The sequence below is a fragment of the Erigeron canadensis genome, chromosome 1, assembly GCF_010389155.1.
Source record: "Erigeron canadensis isolate Cc75 chromosome 1, C_canadensis_v1, whole genome shotgun sequence".
Classification (NCBI taxonomy): Eukaryota; Viridiplantae; Streptophyta; class Magnoliopsida; order Asterales; family Asteraceae; genus Erigeron; species Erigeron canadensis.
Window position 1 is genome coordinate 18,151,160 of NC_057761.1, and position 16,961 is coordinate 18,168,120.

Here is a 16,961-nt window from a genome sequence, read left to right on the forward strand (position 1 = left end):
ACATTATTATTAGCAAGAAACGCATTGAAAATCTTCAATATGAAGAGATCTTGCAATCAAATGATGAATCATTTGATAAATGGGTTGTCGTTAGCAAGAAATGCATACTTCAAATTGAAGGGATCTTAAAATCAAATGATGAATCATTTGACAAATGCATGCCTTGTGTTTTCGGCAAGATGACAAGAATACCTTTTTTCCGCATAAAACCGGAGAGAGCTAAGGAATTACTTGGACTAATACATTCGGGTGTATGTAGCCCATCTAGGCATATGTCAAGGAAGGGTACTAGCTACTTCGTCACTTTTACGGATGATTTCAGTCATTATGGTTATGTTTAACATAAACATGAAGTCTTCGAAACATTCAAGGAAATTAAAAGTGAAGTAGGAAATAAACTTGTTAAAACCATCAAGATTCTTCGTTCGGATCAAGGTGGGAAATACTTAAGCAAGAGTTAAGGATCATCTAAAAGCTTGTGGATTTATCCAAGAGCTTACTCCTATATAAAGGTATATGTGAAAGAAGAAATCGAACCTTGTTGAACTTGAACGATAAACCTTAACACTCTCCCATTTCATTTTGGGATTATGCTCTTGAGACTGCTGCATGCATTCTCAATATGGTTCCAACCAAGAAGGTTGACAAAACACCGCATGAATGTGGTGTTAAGTGCATCTTTATAGGATATCCAAAGGAAACAATGGGTTACTACTTCCACTTTCCTAAAGGAAAACACTGTCAAGGGATATAGATTTGCTGAGTTTTTTGAAGAGCAACTCATATCTCAAAAGGACAGTGGGAGGATTGTTGAACTTGATGAGCATCAAGAAGATGTGTCAACTTCAGAAAGCACTAGTAATCTTCAACTTGGAGGGGGGGGATGTTCAAAGAGATGAATCTCTAGATGAATATCAAGTTGAAGATGAAGCGATTCCACTTCGTAGGTCCTCAAGGACAATACGTGCTCGTGAAAGATTAAATCTTATGATTGAATCTGAAGAACACATAGTAGGAGATTTGAATGAACCTCCTAATTTCAATGCAGCATTATCATATCCGGGATCTGACAAATGGCTTGAAGCTGCGAATGTGAAAATGAAATCCATGAAAGATAATCAAGTCTGAAGCTTGGTTGATCTTCCACCAAATGGTAGAATCGTTGGGTGTAAATAGATCTTCAAGAAAAAGACCGACATGGATGAAAATGTACACACCTATAAGGCTCGTCTTGTAGCAAAAGGTTATACTCAACTTTTTGGAGTTGATTATGAAGAAACCTTTTCTCCCATTGCGGACATTAGAGCTATTAGGATCATCTTAACCATAGCAACGTACTATGACTATGAGATATGACAAATGGATGTCAAAACCGCCTTTCTTGAATGGTTTTTTGGAAGAGGAAATCTATATGGTACAACCGGAAGGTTTTGTCAATCCAGAACATCCCAACAAAGTATGCAAACTTCAAAGGTCCATTTATGGATTGAAGCAAGCATCAAGAAGTTAGAATAAAAGGTTTGATGAAAAAATCAAAAAGTTTGGTTTTGCTCAAAATCCTGATGAGCCATGTGTATATCGCAAAGCTAGTGGGAGTAATGTCACTTTCCTTGTCTTGCATGTAGATGACATAATGATAATTGGAAATCACATTCCAATGTTGAAAGACGTTAAATCTTATCTTAGAAAGTGTTTGGCTATGAAAGACTTGGGTGAAGCGGCATTTATACTTGGAATCAAGATCTATAGAGATATAAGTAAACGGTTGATTGGATTAAGTTAAAGTGCTTATATAGATAAGATCTTGAGGAGATTCAAGATGGAAAATTTTAAGCGCGGGAATTTGCCTATGCAAAAAGGACTTAATTTATCTAGCAAGAACGGTGCTTCTACACCTGAAGAGGTGGAGCGTATGAAAAGAATCCCTTATGTTTCGGCAATGGGATCTATCATGTATGCGGTAAGATGCACTAGACCTAAAGTTATGGTCGCTCAAAATATTGTTAGCCGATATCAGCAAAATCCCGGAGTGGATCAGTGAATTGTTGTGAAGAATATTCTTAAGTACATGCGGGCTACTAAAGAAGTATCACTTTCAGCCCAATCTTTGGCTATCAGACTCTTCCCATCTTTCTCAGCATTCTTACTTAGCTCAGCAACTTGTGCTTTGAGAGCTTTGTATTTTATCTTGAGCTTGGAGTATTTTTCATTTCTTCCACCTTTGGATGACCCAGCTTGCACAGACTCCTTAGATCTACAATCACCAGCCATATGTCCAGTCTTACCATACTTGTAGCAAGTGACTTTGGACATATCAAATGGTTTCTTGGTCTTATCAGCTTGTCCACTTTTACCTTTTCCTTTAAACTTTCCAAAGGATCTCCTTTTTATCCTATCAGCCAACATAGCCACTTCATTGGCTAACTCATCACCATCGGATTCTTCAACTTCAGATTCAGAACAAACAGATTCAATGTTAGAAATCACAGAACACGATTCATTGATGCAGGGAATGATCTCACTGGATATTGAACTAGGGTGTTCAGTCATGGATGCAACAAGTGCAGTAGGAGGCTGACTATAAGAATCACCCATAGCAATCAGCTTTTCAGCCTCTAAACATTCTTGATTATGGAGTAAACCAAAAATTCCAGGGAGATCAAGATCATGATACACAGATTTTAGTTTTACAGAAGAAATATAATTGTTCCACTTTGGTGGTAATGAATCTAAAAACTTGCTTTTCAAAACTTCATTTTTCTTGGTAATACCAACAACAGCTAGATCATTAACCAAAGCATTAAAACGGGTATGAGTGTCTGTTAAGGACTCATTCCTCAAAGAGAAGAATCTTTCATACCTTCTTTTGAAGGTGGTAATGGTAGATTCCATGGAGGTAGAGCAACCTTCAAACATGACAGTCAAAGTACCCCACATCTTTTTAGCAGTAGAACACATTTTAATAAAATGATAAATGTTCTTTGGCACAACTTGGACAATGAAGTTATGTGCCCTCACATCCAAGTTTGCAAGTCTCCTATCCTCATCCCCCCAATCTGCCCTATCTTTGACAATGGTTATAACTATGGCAGGGATGGTTGGATGACCATCCCTTACCACTGCATCTACAACAAGAGTCAGTGTAGGTACATAAGGACCATCAGTCAAGATATCAGGCATATTGTGGTCAATGGATTCAAGGAACAAAGACATACGACCTTTCCACCCACTGAAATCATCTTTATCAAACATAGGTAGTCGGGTTGATGAACCATTATCAACATAAGATGACATTATGCTTTACTTAAAGAAAAATAAGCAAGGATCAAGTCAAGTTAATTCTTAACCCCTGCTCTAATACCACTTATACAGTCCAAGAAGTGTAACAGAATACCAAAGTATAATGTACACAAATAGTTGTAGAGGGGGGGTGAATACAACTTTCGTTTTTCCTTAGTTATATATTATGAAAATAGTTTTACAGATTCAATTATATATATTTAGAGCATACTATAAAGACAAGAATCAATTAAAACAATAAAGCAGAAAGTAAACATTCTTAGACACAGATTGCGTTTTTCTAATGTAATCCTTTATTAAGAAATGATCTATACAAAGAATTACAGGGTTGTTGCGGAAACAAGATAACCTACAATATCTAAACAACCCCTGAAAATGACAAACAACAATCAATAAGTTTCTTGCTTAAGAGAAGTAGCCCAAGTTGACTCCTCACAGGCTAAGCTGTGTATAAGAGCAGAGAAACTTTCTGTGAAGAATGAATCAAACGAATGTCACACATATGCCTTCAAAGATTGTAGCTTTTATAGGCGAAAGCTTCAGATTCTCTTGGTATCCAAATAAGCCACGTCTTCAGTTATGGTTGGACGATCAAAAGAATATAAGATTGTGCCTTCATCGTACTTGTGGTCCCAAACCAGTGGCACGATATTTTTGATCGTCCAATGAGAGTATGGACACGCATATGTAAATAGACCACCAACCTAGATTTAAGGAATCTTCCTTATCACGTCATACAACATTACTCAGCAAATCCAGGTTGTTATCTTCACTTGATTGTCAGACACAGATTGCTCGTTTGTCAAGAGCAAATCTGTCTAAGTGTTCTCCAAGCTGACTGCAATCCCAAGCTGACTTCCACTATCAGCTTGATCTTCTATCTTCAATCCTCCTCTTCGACTTGGATTGAATGCTATTCCCATTTGATGCAGCTTGAACAACACAACTTCCATAAATTAAACAATTACAGAGTATAAAGCTTTATTCTGGGTCGCAAGCTGTGTCAGCTTTGACATACCCAGATTACAATACAAGAACCAAAATAAATTACAAGTGTTTACCTACAGATTTGTCATCATTAAATTTACATCCTTCGTTGGGAGTCAACATTCTAAATGTCCATTGTCAATTAGTTATATAGGAATATAATTAAAGTAAGACAATTGTGAGAGATTGGTGAAAATATTTAAGGGAAATTTTAAAGATGGTGGATTTCGTACCAAATTCACATGATATTCAAAAGAAATATTGGACTTACCCCACATAACGAATTATCATTTTATGGTCGGCATCATTAAATGAAATTCGTGAAATGGTTACTTTATTTATCCTTTGACTTGAGATACAAGTTAGTTATGTATGTGTGGATTGCATTTTTAGATGTAGTTCCTAACTATCCTGAACAAGGTAGTAATAAAGAGCAATTTTCATAAATGTTAAGAAACGACATGGTCAGACACTTGTAGTCAATATAGGATTTGTTCCTTCAATTTGCAACTGAACTATAGTACCATTTGGGTCCCTCATTAATTAATTAAGATGTTTATATGGCCATACCAAAATAAACTCAAGAGGAAGTCTTGACTAATTTGGTAATCTTGATTAATTGTAGAAATGAGAAACATAATCGTTAATTTATGAAATGACATTGATCCATATTAACAATTAACAAGGGTATCTGAACAAAGGGATATTAAAGACTAAATCAGTTCAAATTGGCAATTTAAGAAACTATTCTTAAATATTTCCGGGAGCATTGGCGTGTTGTTAGACGCTAACCAATGTTATTGCTTTTATAAAATAACATGCTCAAGTGAGAGCTGTTGGAGTGTGATCATGTTAAATATAAACGCATGTCCGGAAATAATTTAAGCCTAAGGGGTCACACGAAATGACACGGTAACTCTATGAAATTAATTAATGTATTAAAGTAATATATTAATTAATATGATCACAAAATAATTAATAAACAATCGTTTAAAGTTAAATAAACGTTTATTAATTAATTACTTTGAAAAGAGAAGGATTTAAGTGAAAATTAGGAATTAAGGAAACTTCCTAAATATCACTTAAGGGCCCGGTTTTCTAAGGCATGGAAAAGCCTTGATTAAATTTGTCCATCAAGTTTTAAACCCTAACATTTATCCCTATGTATAGGGGTTAAGGTTTAAAGGTTTTGTATGACAAATTAGATTTGTAAAATATGGGTTTTGATCATTTGAAAATTAAAATTTTCGTGAAAACTAGAAAACTGCCAAAACACATTGTGATCTGAATTTAACACGATGTGTTTTTAATATGTTTTTCAAAAACACATTGTGTTAAGTTCATATCACAGTGTCTTTGAACAATTTTCCGATTTACAACGCTATGAAAAACACACCGTGATATAAAACTTAACACAACGTATTTTAGGTTACACAATAAAAACACATTGTGTTAAATTAAGATCACAGTGTGTTTTGGTCAGTTTTCTAGTTTTCAAAAAAAAAATAGTTTTCAAATGAATATTTCACTGTAAAATATATCTAAACCTCTTTTTTCTCTCGTGCAATGCCTCGGTCGAAAAAAACAAAACCACATTTACAAATTATGTTCCACTAGCTAATCAACCCGGATTCAATCCGGGTAGTTATAAACATGTTTTTATTATAAATACAAGATAAAAGTATTTGTAATAGGTGAACTTTGATGTTAATATTATTGAATTTAATACAACTTTGAACATAAAAATCATTTGAAAGATTCAAAATGCCGATACATTTTGTATACTTGAAACTTTTGGATATTTGAATTAGTACACATATAAAAAGTGGTTTTAAGAAAAAATGGAGAGTCGACAATATTAAGATGCATGTACAATTACTAATAAAAGAACCATACTTGCGAATTGAGATGATGCGGGTCAAAAATACGTAAGAGAAAATAATACATGAAAATTAAATGGTAAAATTGGAAAGGAAGGAAAAGAAATAAGAAAAAATGTTAAATTAAAAAGAAATACTTTTGTTAAATGACATCATCTATTTTAAAAATAAGGTGTATAGAAAATTTTTAGTTTTCCACATCAACTTTTTACTAAAAATATCTTTTTAAAACAATCCTCTTTTATTTATAATAGAGATTCGTGATCAATTAATTAATGTCACATAGCATTAATTATAGTCTTGTGTTTTGGTTTGATGGCAACAAAGTTTAGTTTTCTTCTAGTGGTTCGACAGAAGTAAAACAAAGGTTTATAAACAAAGAGTTGTTTGGTTCGTGATCGGATACTAGCATACATCATATGGGTGTCAAGTGTGCGATCGTAGAGGGGTTTTACTTTAGACCCTAAATAATAATAATAATGATATTAATAATATTATTGGAAGCTTTGCGCAAAAGTACACATTTTGATTCTCTCTTTATTAATTAATAGTATTGCATATACATTTCTTTCCGTTGTGTACTCATGAATTGTTATATGTTTATGTGCTCATATTCTAACACTAGAATGGAACAAATGACTTGTTAAGGTCCGCCTAACCTCTTGTAAAAGAAAAAAAGGTCTACGTGGCCCTCAACACTTTTGTCTTCAATTTTGTTTAATAAAAAAGTTAACACTTATCTCTACTCATTTATAAAAGTTGTTATCTCACCAAGCCATCTCTCTATATTAAAGGATTCCAATAGCTTAAATGGCACTCACCCATTCTTCCCATTTTTCTTCTATTTGCTAATTCATCATTCCCATTTTATTATGAGGTCTTTTCTCTCACAAACATTAAAACCTTAATCCCTCCAAACATCTAGCTGCCCATTCTTCATAGTCCCCCCTTTTTATTTTTTTATCTCACAGGACATAACATAACAATTGACAATTAAAGTAATATTACTAATATTAAATTGACAGCTTATTCAAACTATACGAGATATCACCATTAATGGATCATGCAGAGATGACACGATCATAAATTGGAAAAAAGTCTCGGACTTTTTCATCACCAAACTTTTTAAACTGAATACATTTCTATGATTACCTTGCTTCTCGCAACATAAGTGTTAAGGCTTGCATCAGGGATGTTGATTACGGAAACGGTTTGATGTTTACTTCTTTTAATTGACGTTGTTCACTTTAACGTCGTTGATAAGTTCCCTATATAATATATATATATATATATATTCTTTTCCAACTAAATACATTGAATATATTTTTTTAGTGTGACGTATAACCAACAAAACTAGAAATGTGGTCTACAAAGAGGTCTTACAAATTTTATAATTTTTTGGTTCCCATTTTCTGTTTTTTCTACATTGTAAAAACCGGTTATTTCTTCAACTTTTGTTACTGTTTTGCATAAACTATTTGTTAATGTCATAGCATTTATGAAATTGAATTCCAAAATTATTCGTAATAATTTTCAGTGCAGATATTTCTTGCTACAATGCGAGCTATACAATACTAGCCACAAATCTGCAGATTATATTGATCTTTAGGTTCAGGGTCGGCCGTTAGGTGGCTCATATGGAGCTAGATAGCTAGACCCACTTCTTTCGGGGCCACAAATTTTATAAATCTGTATATATATATATACTCTTTAGTACGAAATCTCTGTATTAGTGCCTAAATGATAACGTGGGCTATGGTAAACCATTAGAAGAAAGAAAAGCTCTCATGCTTTGGACTTTTAACTTGACATCTTTTGTGTCTCTCTGTTTTCAGTGTAGAAAATGTATATCATCGTAATATTATGCTATTATATTTTACAGTAAAACCTCTATAAATTAATAATATCGGGACCAGGGTATTTTATCAATTTAGCGAGATATTGTTATATCGATAAATTAATAAATGATTAATTTAAAGAAATTCATGTATGACGAGCTTGAGGATGATTCGGTAGCTTTGAACCAGTCACTTGAAAAGAAGCAATGCAAGCAGCAACAACACTTCACAACTTTTTGTTGCAATACGAGTAGATAATGCCTTCACTCTTAAGTGCAATAAGGAGATTAAAAAAAACTCATTATAGATTTAAAGTTAAAAAAGAAAACAAATGACTAAATTTAGTTTACTAGATAAAATTTTATTATTATAGATTTAAAGTTAAAAAAGAAAACAAATGACTGTAAATTTATCATTAAAAGTCGGGACCGGACAAATTATTAATTTTATCGAGCTTATTAATTTATCGAGTATTATTTTATTGAGGTTCTATTGTACTATTGAATTGCTATATTAGAGGCCCACATTTTTATTTTCGAGCCAGTCCTAGAAAATTTTTACATCCTCAAAGACGACACGGTTTATGTTTATTGGTTTGTTACTTTCTGGTAGAATAAAAAACAAATAATTTTTTTTGTTTTTTGGTTACAAACAGTAACAGCTAAACAATAACAAGAAGTAGTGTTAATCGGTCAGTAGGTATTTGGGTTTCTTTATTTTGAGTTAGAATAATAGTTATAAAGGAGATATTGGTTTGTGAAAATAATAAAGGAAGGATTTTGGAAATTGTGTTTGCATAAAAGTTAATAAACCTACTGAAGTTGGAACAAGTACACTTTACATACGATACAAAACAGTGACTCATTTGGAACACCTTCTAGGCTTCCACTATTATTTTTTTAACAACTCTAGTAATTAGACTCAGCGGTATTGTCTCTTTATCGTGCGATAGAAATCGACCGATATTACTTTGCAAATTGAACCGTAAAAGTCAACATGTACATCATTCATAGTTTATCAACACATATATGATACCTTATGAAACCTGTGTGTTAACACGGGCCAACAAGCCATTCTTATAAAAAATTACACAATAGTTACGTATAAAAGTACAAAATTGCTCTTAATACACCCCATATGGAAAAAGTTATTAGAAATTAACAAATTTGCCCATAATAAGTTAATTTATACTCTAAACTTTTATCTTCATAATTTACACTTTAAGCCTTTATTTTCTAATATATTTTCATTATCACATCTACATCAACCTACACCACTCGATAACAATAGTCATTGTTATCACCATCCGACACCGACACCACTAGACCGCCGCTGACACCGCCGTCGCATTGTGCGGGTATCATGCTAGTGTTTTTTTTGATGTACCCACCTCCTCTATTGGTACAAGAGGCAAAGTTGTGCGCAAAAGATAAATTTGGTAAAATTTTACCATTTTGTGTCAGGTATGTGCAGATTTAAAAAGGCTTATTGTATTGTCAAGAGTGATTAATATAACCAATTAATAACTAGAATCATTATCGTATAGCTTATATATGGAATAATAGTTTTTGCACAGCCTCTTAAATTTTGTTAAACAGTTAGCATTGTACAAAGCTATCACCATATAAATTTAGGATTATTGGTCATTTAATTTTCACCCACCAAAATTAAAAGAAATATTCGTGATACTTCAATGTTACTTGAGTAGTAAATTAGTAATGAAAATAGCTAACCTTATTATACTGTGTTTACGATTATCTGTATTCTTTAATCATTACAAAAAATCAATTTTTGACATGATTTACATGTTATAGCCTTACATGGTAGTATGGTACAGAAGGGGAATGCTATTATCCATTTATCCATAATGAATGGGTATGAAAATTTTTCTCAAATGGATCAAAATAAAAGTCACCAACTACTCTAATGCTCTATGTTCGTTTATCTCTTCTGTACTAACGCAGATAAGGAAGAATATAAGGTGCAATGTTAACATATATTAAAAGGAAACCCAGATGCAGATTACATAGAACTCCACTTTTGTAATGATAGAGCTAGTGTGTTGTAAACAAGTACATCAACTAAGCCGTTCAAAACAAAAAAAAAAAGTGTTGTACAGCAGCTACGGGCTCTCAAACAATCGAATATTTTTGTAACGCCGATGACATTTCAAATGATATATATATATATAGTGTTTTTGGTAACGCGTCATCGCAAATAACAAACGTTATGTCTTCCGGGACAACGCTCGGGTAACATAACTATTATCTACTAAAATTGAAAGTACCGGTTTGCATGCCTATTTTTATCATCTTAAAAAGTATTTGTATATATATCATGAGGAAAATGTTACACAATGTGTGGAGTAGATGGACTTTTCATGGCTATTCTCATTCTCATTCAACTGTAGTATCTAACCCGTACCATATAGTAACTCCTGAGTCCTGACCGCAAGCTAAATGGATTCTTAAAAATCAAAATTAAAAGGGGATTAAAACCTGCTGGTTCAATCGATAACAGATAAGTTTTCCTAAAAGAAGTTAGATATGAACAGAATCGGGCTGACATTTACAATAACTTATACCACAAGTCAAAATTATCAATATCCACCGCTTGACTGTATTATTGCATAACCTATATCCATGAAACTTGATACGGAGACCACTTCTTTAAAGTGACCATTTTACCGCACTTAAGAGGCTTTAAGGATTAAGGGTCTTCTAGGAGCGTAAAGCTAGAATCTTTTAGCCCAATCTAAAAAATAATCCTAAATGTATATGGTAATCTAAAAGAAAGCCTCGGTTCTGAAAATATCCTAAATGCTCCTACAAGTCTCCAAAATAAAAGCCTGAAAAAGATAAGCCCTAATTTCAAGCTCCAATTACAGCCCTATCCCATCTATTTTTGTCAAACGTACCCTTAGGTTAATGTTTAAGGACATGAATGACATTAATCCGCGTGAAATCATAGTTCAATAGGTGTTTACTTGAAAAATTGACCTATTACCGGTCTTCAGTATAAATTTCACAATCTCCATATAAATCAAACGATTAACAAGTACATTTAAATCGGCCACTTAGTTGGTGCAATGAATTGTATACATTGTTTGCCTCCAATATATATTGGCTTACCGATAAGTATGTCAGAAGTTAATGTTGACTTAATCATAACACAAATGTTTCTCTGAACCCATTAGGATCAGCAATGAAATGCTCAATAAGGTTCCTACAGATCTTCTTAAGTCGATCTTCCACTCTCAATCCTACTTGAGAAGCTAACCAGTCTACATATCCAAACTGTCATTAAAATGAGAAGTTCTTAACTTTGAGAACATGGTTTGTTTTACCATTAATTATATTCAAAGGAAGAAGAAAGTGACTAATAACCTTCGGCGACAATATTACTAAAAAGATACAAGGCAGCGTATATAATAACCCAAATGTATACCTGGAAACTTAGTGAATGAGTGTAGTGCATGGGGATCCCATTTTCCATCATTTCGTGGTAGTATTTATCAACATCAGCCAGCATCTCGTCTCGTGGTGGCAACAATATCTTCGCAGACAACACGAGTGCAACCCACTTTGATTGCAACTCAAATAATTGAAATAGAACCCCTTGATCTTTAGAAAAATAACAAAAATGGGAAATAATTTAAGGTTACATTTACTTCTTTAGATGTATCATAGATACTTGATCTGGAACTAAATTACTGAGCTAAATGAATGACATACTATAGGTTATTCCAACAAAAGAGAGTCGGGGAGCGAGTTGAGGAGAGAACACATGTTTGTATAGAGGCCCAACACGATTGTCGTCAACATGTACCATGTTGTTTGTTCTTAGAAAGGGAAAATGGAACTTATACCTAATAAATACCAAATCAAAACATGGATATTAAATGGAAAAGAGTAAATTTTCTAGTTCAGAGTCCATACCCAGTGCAATGTAAGATAGCATCCGCTTGAACAGAATCTTCATCTTGGAACACCACCGTTCCATCATCAATAACTTGATATATCTATTATAAATGTCAAATATTTAAAAGTTTACATGTTCAATAATTTGATAATGCTTATTGTGTAAGTGCTGAATTAAGTAAAAATACAAATGAAAAGATACCTTTTGATGCTGCCACATATTTGTGTAACCATCCCACATCGAGACCTTGACGTTTGAAGATCTTGACGAAAGATGAACCTCTTTGGCAACTGTTGCTATTTCTCGAGATATATCAAGCGCACTAGGCCCGCTACCAATCACAACCACTATCTATTATTATGTAAAGTAAGTACTTTAGCCGGTAAAGTGGACGGAAGGTCATAAATTCACGAGTTAAAAAAGATTGTCCTGCAAACTTTCTGGTTAAATTTTCTTACAAATAACTAATGTATTAGATTTGACTAATAACAACATCATTATAGCCTTATAGGAAACCTTTAGAATTGTAAACTAAAACAGTTTAACATGTCGTAAGCATTAGCATACACTTCTATGGTGTTTGGCCCAATTGATCAGTTTCGGGTAACTAGATACTAAATCATTATAAACCATTACCAAATGAACCAATTCACATATGAAGTTGTCAGAATTTCACATCCAGTAATACAATTCCATATGAAATATAAACTTATATGTATGTACAAACTTGATCTCGATAAGGTTCAGGAACACGATAGTTGTGGCTATGAACTTGTTTCCCGGACCATTTCTTAATACCTGCCTCCATTTTATGCAAAAATAAATTCTTATGAATAATAACCATACATGATATATAAAACTGGTTTTGCTAACTTGTGCCCCGCACATTATGGTTTTGAACTCAAAAAAAAAAAAAATATTAAAATGTAACTTTATAAAAAACTAAGAAATACGGGCTTCATTACACAAACCATAATCGAGAAACAAATTAGCAAAACATAAAAATGTGAAATAATAGATGTTACTATTAATTACTATACCAGGAATATCATTGGCAAGTCGAGGTTCGGTATGGTGACCATTACAAACAACCACCGCATCAAACAGCTCTTCCTCAACCGAACCAACCTCAATCATTTGCCACTCCACCGCATATCCGTTATCCTTTGGCTCAACTCGGATAACTTCCGAGCTAAACCGAATAACCCCAGTAACTCCAAATTTGTCAGCAAAATCCTGAACAAACATTAAAACCTCTTGATGGCCAGGGAACAACCTGGGATCACCGTATGTTTTGTCTTCGAAGGAGAAATCCGAGAAGCTCATTAGTGGGCGTGGCAGATTTGTACGCAGAGATGAGTAGATGCTGCTGTGAACAATGGATCGGTTTGGGTCGAGGTGATGAACATTATTGTTGTCTGACTCAAACTGGGGGTCGTAGACCCAGGTTCCACCGACTTTGCTTGATTTTTCAAAGACACTGACTCGGTGGTTCTCTCTGAGAAGCTCACGGGCAGTGACCAGCCCGGAGATGCCGGCTCCAATTACGGCAACGTTAAGAGAATCTGGCATGGTTGTTTGGGCGGAGTAAGTTAGGTGCAATGCAATGGGGTTGAAAATGTCGGAATTGTATCACTCTTTCTAAATAGATTTGTTTTCTTTGGATACAGAAACAAAACTAGAATTATTGTATGAAAAAAAGAGAATTTCAAATTTTATTTTCTACTTCTATTTATATGTTACAATAATAATCACGATACTCTATCTATATAAAGTTTGAGAGATCAAATCTGAATCGGACACTATTTTATGTTTAAAACACTACAAATAATATTATAATTATCTACTCGTGAATATACTATAAAAGTTTGTCATTTTTATGGGTGTAAAATGATAATAAACCAAAAAAGTAAAAAAATCTATCAAACATTAAAAGTGTAAACTTTTAACTATCCATAATTTTAAGTGTGCATTTTTATATATAAATTGTCACACCATATTTGTCTATACCAAAGTATTTTAATCAGTGTGGACAAAAGTGGTGTGACAAATTAAATATGAAAGGCCATATTATAATTGTGTTATTTCAAAAGTTCACATTTTTAACGTAAATATATTTTAACACACTTTTGGATCAATATAATTTTGCACATAAAAGTTGATAAATAAAAGTTTACTTGTACTAACCAAAAGTGTAGATAATCCAAAAGTGTAGATAATTATATGTAGGAGATAGTAATACATGTACATACACCAAAATCAATAAGTTTTCAAGCAAGGATATTAATTGATATATAAGCTAAAATACACAACCCATTGAATAAAGAAAAACTTCATAATCGCGAATGAAGAAAAAAAAACTTAATAAATCAATCATTATGGGGTGGTTATTATTGCGATTACAAAATAAATTTTGCGTTTTCAAAATACATTATGCGTTTTCAGAACTGAGTTTTGAAAAAGTATGTATGTACATACTTCTTCTAAACTGTATTTTCGTAGCAAATAATCACTTTTCATACAAACATTTTTTTAGATTATTTATGTTTTACAGACGTAATAATCAGATAATCACTTTAAAATGAAATCCCAAACACCCTCTATATTTGGCATGATACGAGTTATGTTACCCGGGCGTTGTCTCGAGAGTTATTACGATATTTTAAACCATAATCAAAATCTTCTTTCATGATAAAACAAGATCTCAAAAAAATATATATATACCTACGTTTCCAAACAAAACCCGAATAAAAGTTTTTTCACCTATCGTTCGTCTTTCTTATTTCTTCTTTCTTATTCTTATTTTTATTTCTTGAAATGATCTTAATCTTTTCTATGAATATGAAATAAAACAATAATTTTTATGAAGATAAAATATTTATTTTGAATCCTTCTTCATCTGAATTGATGTTGTACACATAATCGAAGGTATATTTTCACACACCATATGGATTTGGATTTGTGGCTATCAAAGGCCAAAGAAAGCCAGCATTTGTCGGAAGTTAAATTGCAGGTTCAATGCGGATATGTGAGTCTATCTATATAATTTACTTTTATGGAAGTTGATCTTGTCACTCTGTTGCAATCATAGTTGTATGTGGCAAACATAATCCTGGTAAAATATTGAAAATTAAAAGTATATATAACTATAAAATAATAGGGAAAGACTAACAATACCAGCTCGTCCATATGGACCATATAAATGCTTGCAACCATGTCAAGGTTGTTGATGTATGTCTGCTTCCGCAATCTTAGAATTTTCAGTTTTATCTTCCATGGTTTCTCCGTCTCAAAGTTCACAACATTAAAAGGCGTTATGGTCATACTTACACTATAATTTTACAAAAAAAAAAATACACAAACCCCTTCATTACCCCCCCCCCCCCCATGAGGCCGGCCCCCTTCACACACACTCCACATTTTGAATTTTTACTTCTTCCAACTCACTCTTGAAACTCACACAAAACACACTTCTCACACTTTACACATACTAGCCTTCATTCTCTCTCAAAGAAACTCTTCTCCTCTCCCTTTTCTCTTCTAAATTTCGGCAGCCATATACCAAGAAAGAGGGGAGAAAAATCAACTTAAACTTGTAATAATAATAAGGGTTTAGGTTAGATTAAGTAAGAGTTACATTAAGCTACAAAGTAAGGGTTGTTTCAAGGTTTGAATAAGGGTTTATTGGAGGTTAAAGGTCACAAAAATCTGCACCATTTTCATCACCAAAAAGTGTTCTTCAAGAGTATATATCTTCATCTCTTTACTAGTTTAATCTTGTTCTTGTTTATATTAAAAAGGTTTTATCAAAAGGTTATGTTTTCTTTATGTTTCCTCTTGAATATGCACTTGATGAGGGCAAAGTTAATAGGATCTTTCTTTCTATGCTCATGCATATTGAATCCATGAAGAAAGATCCAAGGATTTAACTAATTTAAGACCCAAAAGTGTTGTTATGGATTAAATAGCTTTTAAAGTAGTTTTTCCTTTGAAAGATGGTCATGTTTTTATATATTTTGAAGTATGAGTTTCTGAAAATTTGATAAAGATATGGACTTTTGTTGTTGGAAAGTTAGACCTATAAAAGTTGGCATGAAAAGTGTTGAGATATGTTGATAGTTGTAAGATAATCTTTTTGCATGAAATGATGGACATGTTTTATATAATTTTTATGTCCATATTTCTGGAAAATTTCTGGAATTTTCATGAGAGTATGTTTTTATATTGATGGGTTATAGATGGATAAAGATTTATTGTTAAAAAGTTGAGATAATTGCATGTTTGTTAGATTTAAGAAAGTTGAATCTTTTGTTGGTTTATAAGATGAAGCTAGGCTTGTCATAAGTGAAAAATATGTTAATCTTGATGTTAAATATTCTGGAAAAATTTACAAAATGTCAAGGATATAAAGCTTGAATCAAAACTTGTTAAAATATGCTTGAAATCGTAAACCGAAAGCTTGCAAAAATGCATTTTTAGCACACACATGCACCATAATCTTTTGAGCAAGAAAATATGATAAACCTACTGGAAATTATGTGTTTCAAAAGTATAAAAGTCAAGTCATTTAATACATGGCAATAACAAGCTCAAAAATCACCTTTTCGGGTCAAATAATCACTAACCGAAAGCACAAAATTACACATATCACATCACCACCACTCTCACGACTTGAACCATCAAAATATGATGTACTTTCTGGACAAAATGGAACAAGAGAAAAAATCCTTTTTGAAGTACCTAAATTGCTTAAGAAATGAGGCTTAAAACGTTATTTCGGTAAACGATTTTTGTGCTTAAAAGTCCTCAAATTACAAAGACACAAGAGAGGTTGAATTGATATAAATTTTTATTGATATAATTTGCCTAAAAGTCCTGGGATTTTTGGACAAAAGCTTTTGTGGTGATTTGTAAGAATTTCTATGATTTAATGAATTAAAATGGTAATTAAAAGGTATATAAATTAATTAATAAATTGTATAAATTAAGAATCTGATCATAATTACATAACCAATGTTAAAAGAGACCAAAACCT

At 32.7% G+C, this 16,961-nt stretch overlaps 1 protein-coding gene across 1 annotated transcript; it reads right to left on the reverse strand.

Annotated features, from left to right (window-relative positions):
• Nucleotides 1-11,016: 11,016 nt before the first annotated feature.
• LOC122605282 (flavin-containing monooxygenase FMO GS-OX5-like) lies at nt 11,017-13,652 on the reverse strand. Its single transcript, XM_043778192.1, has 7 exons — nt 12,967-13,652; nt 12,654-12,724; nt 12,128-12,277; nt 11,944-12,026; nt 11,740-11,873; nt 11,453-11,628; nt 11,017-11,301 (listed from the first exon to the last, which is right to left on the reverse strand). The coding sequence occupies exons 1-7, from the start codon at nt 13,496-13,498 to the stop codon at nt 11,170-11,172; spliced, it is 1,278 nt and encodes a 425-aa protein (XP_043634127.1). The 5' UTR covers nt 13,499-13,652; the 3' UTR covers nt 11,017-11,169.
• Nucleotides 13,653-16,961: the final 3,309 nt, after the last annotated feature.

What these genes read in the sequence shown, in the direction of transcription:
- LOC122605282 (XM_043778192.1), bottom strand. Translation starts at nt 13,498, where the DNA reads ATGCCAGATTCTCTTAACGTTGCCGTAATTGGAGCCGGCATCTCCGGG. An exon ending in GCTATCTTACATTGCACTGG is followed by an intron (nt 11,874 to 11,943) that starts GTATGGACTCTG and finishes GGTATTTATTAG; the next exon opens with GTATAAGTTCCATTTTCCCT. An exon ending in TTTTGTTGGAATAACCTATA is followed by an intron (nt 11,629 to 11,739) that starts GTATGTCATTCA and finishes ATTTTTCTAAAG; the next exon opens with ATCAAGGGGTTCTATTTCAA.